Source organism: Echinops telfairi, unplaced genomic scaffold, assembly GCF_000313985.2.
Source record: "Echinops telfairi isolate 266 unplaced genomic scaffold, ASM31398v2 ScPeMD7_7424;HRSCAF=8462, whole genome shotgun sequence".
NCBI classification, from domain to species: Eukaryota; Metazoa; Chordata; class Mammalia; order Afrosoricida; family Tenrecidae; genus Echinops; species Echinops telfairi.
In genome coordinates, this window is record NW_022111324.1 from 49,215,703 (window position 1) to 49,216,615 (window position 913).

General features: G+C 63.1%; 1 protein-coding gene across 1 annotated transcript in view; it reads left to right on the forward strand.

The window, feature by feature from the left end:
• Positions 1–160: 160 nt before the first annotated feature.
• LOC101642218 (transcription factor SOX-13) overlaps positions 161–913 on the forward strand; it is a gene marked incomplete at its 5' end in the record, with an annotated part of 9,852 nt that continues 9,099 nt past the window's right edge. Inside the window, 2 exons of the mRNA XM_045298243.1 lie at positions 161–343; positions 751–819. Of these exons, the coding sequence (XP_045154178.1) occupies positions 161–343; positions 751–819 (252 nt within the window). The remainder of the gene's footprint in view (positions 344–750; positions 820–913) is intronic.

A 913-nucleotide genomic window follows, 5' to 3' on the forward strand; every position in this document is an offset into this window, starting at 1 on the left:
ATTCTGCCCGGTGCTTTCGGTTCACTGTGAGTCGCCAGAGACTGGGGCAGCCAGTGGAGCTGGTGGCTAATTGTAGGAAAAGGCTAGGCCCAGCTAGTTGTGAGCCCGGATCCGAGTGGACAGCTATGCAAATGAAAACCCGTGATGGTGACCGTGTTTCTGTGGGGCAGGGACCCAGGAGAGCCTGGCCGAGAAAGAGCTCCAGCTCCTGGTCATGATCCACCAGCTGTCCACCCTGCGGGACCAGCTCCTGACGGCCCACTCAGAGCAGAAGAACATGGCTGCCATGCTGTTCGAGAAGCAGCAGCAGCAGATGGAGCTGGCCCGGCAGCAGCAAGAGCAGGTAGGCCCAGCATGGCGTCTGGCGGTCTTTCCAGGGGAGGGCTCAGTCGAGCTCTGAGAGGATCATGAGGCTGGTGTGGGGCTAGCCACTGCAGGCTGATCCCAGGGGTGAGGGGCGTGGGGGGGGAGCTGGCTGACTCACAGTCCCCAGGAGGGGGTTGGATAGTGGTGGGATGCTGAGGCCCAACCTCCCTCCCGGGAGGGAGAGTGGGCTCCCCACAAAAGGAGGGTCAGTTGGGAGAGGTAGCCCTTCCGTTCTGCCTGCTGCTTGGGCTTCCCAGTGGTTGGCCCCAGTGGAAGGCAGGGTTGGGTGGTGCCAGCGGAGGCGCCTCTGTGTCTGTGGGAACTTGGGGCACCAGGGCCTATTGCCCACGACCTCATGCCCCCCCCCCCCTTCTCCTCGTCCAGATCGCTAAACAGCAGCAGCAGCTCATCCAGCAGCAGCATAAAATCAACCTCCTTCAGCAGCAGATCCAGGTAGAGAGGGGAGAGCCGGGGAGCAGGGGGCCAGGGGCTGACCCCAGCTGGCAAAGAGGGGGGTGGGGGGGAGCTGGTCGTGGACACTCGGTCA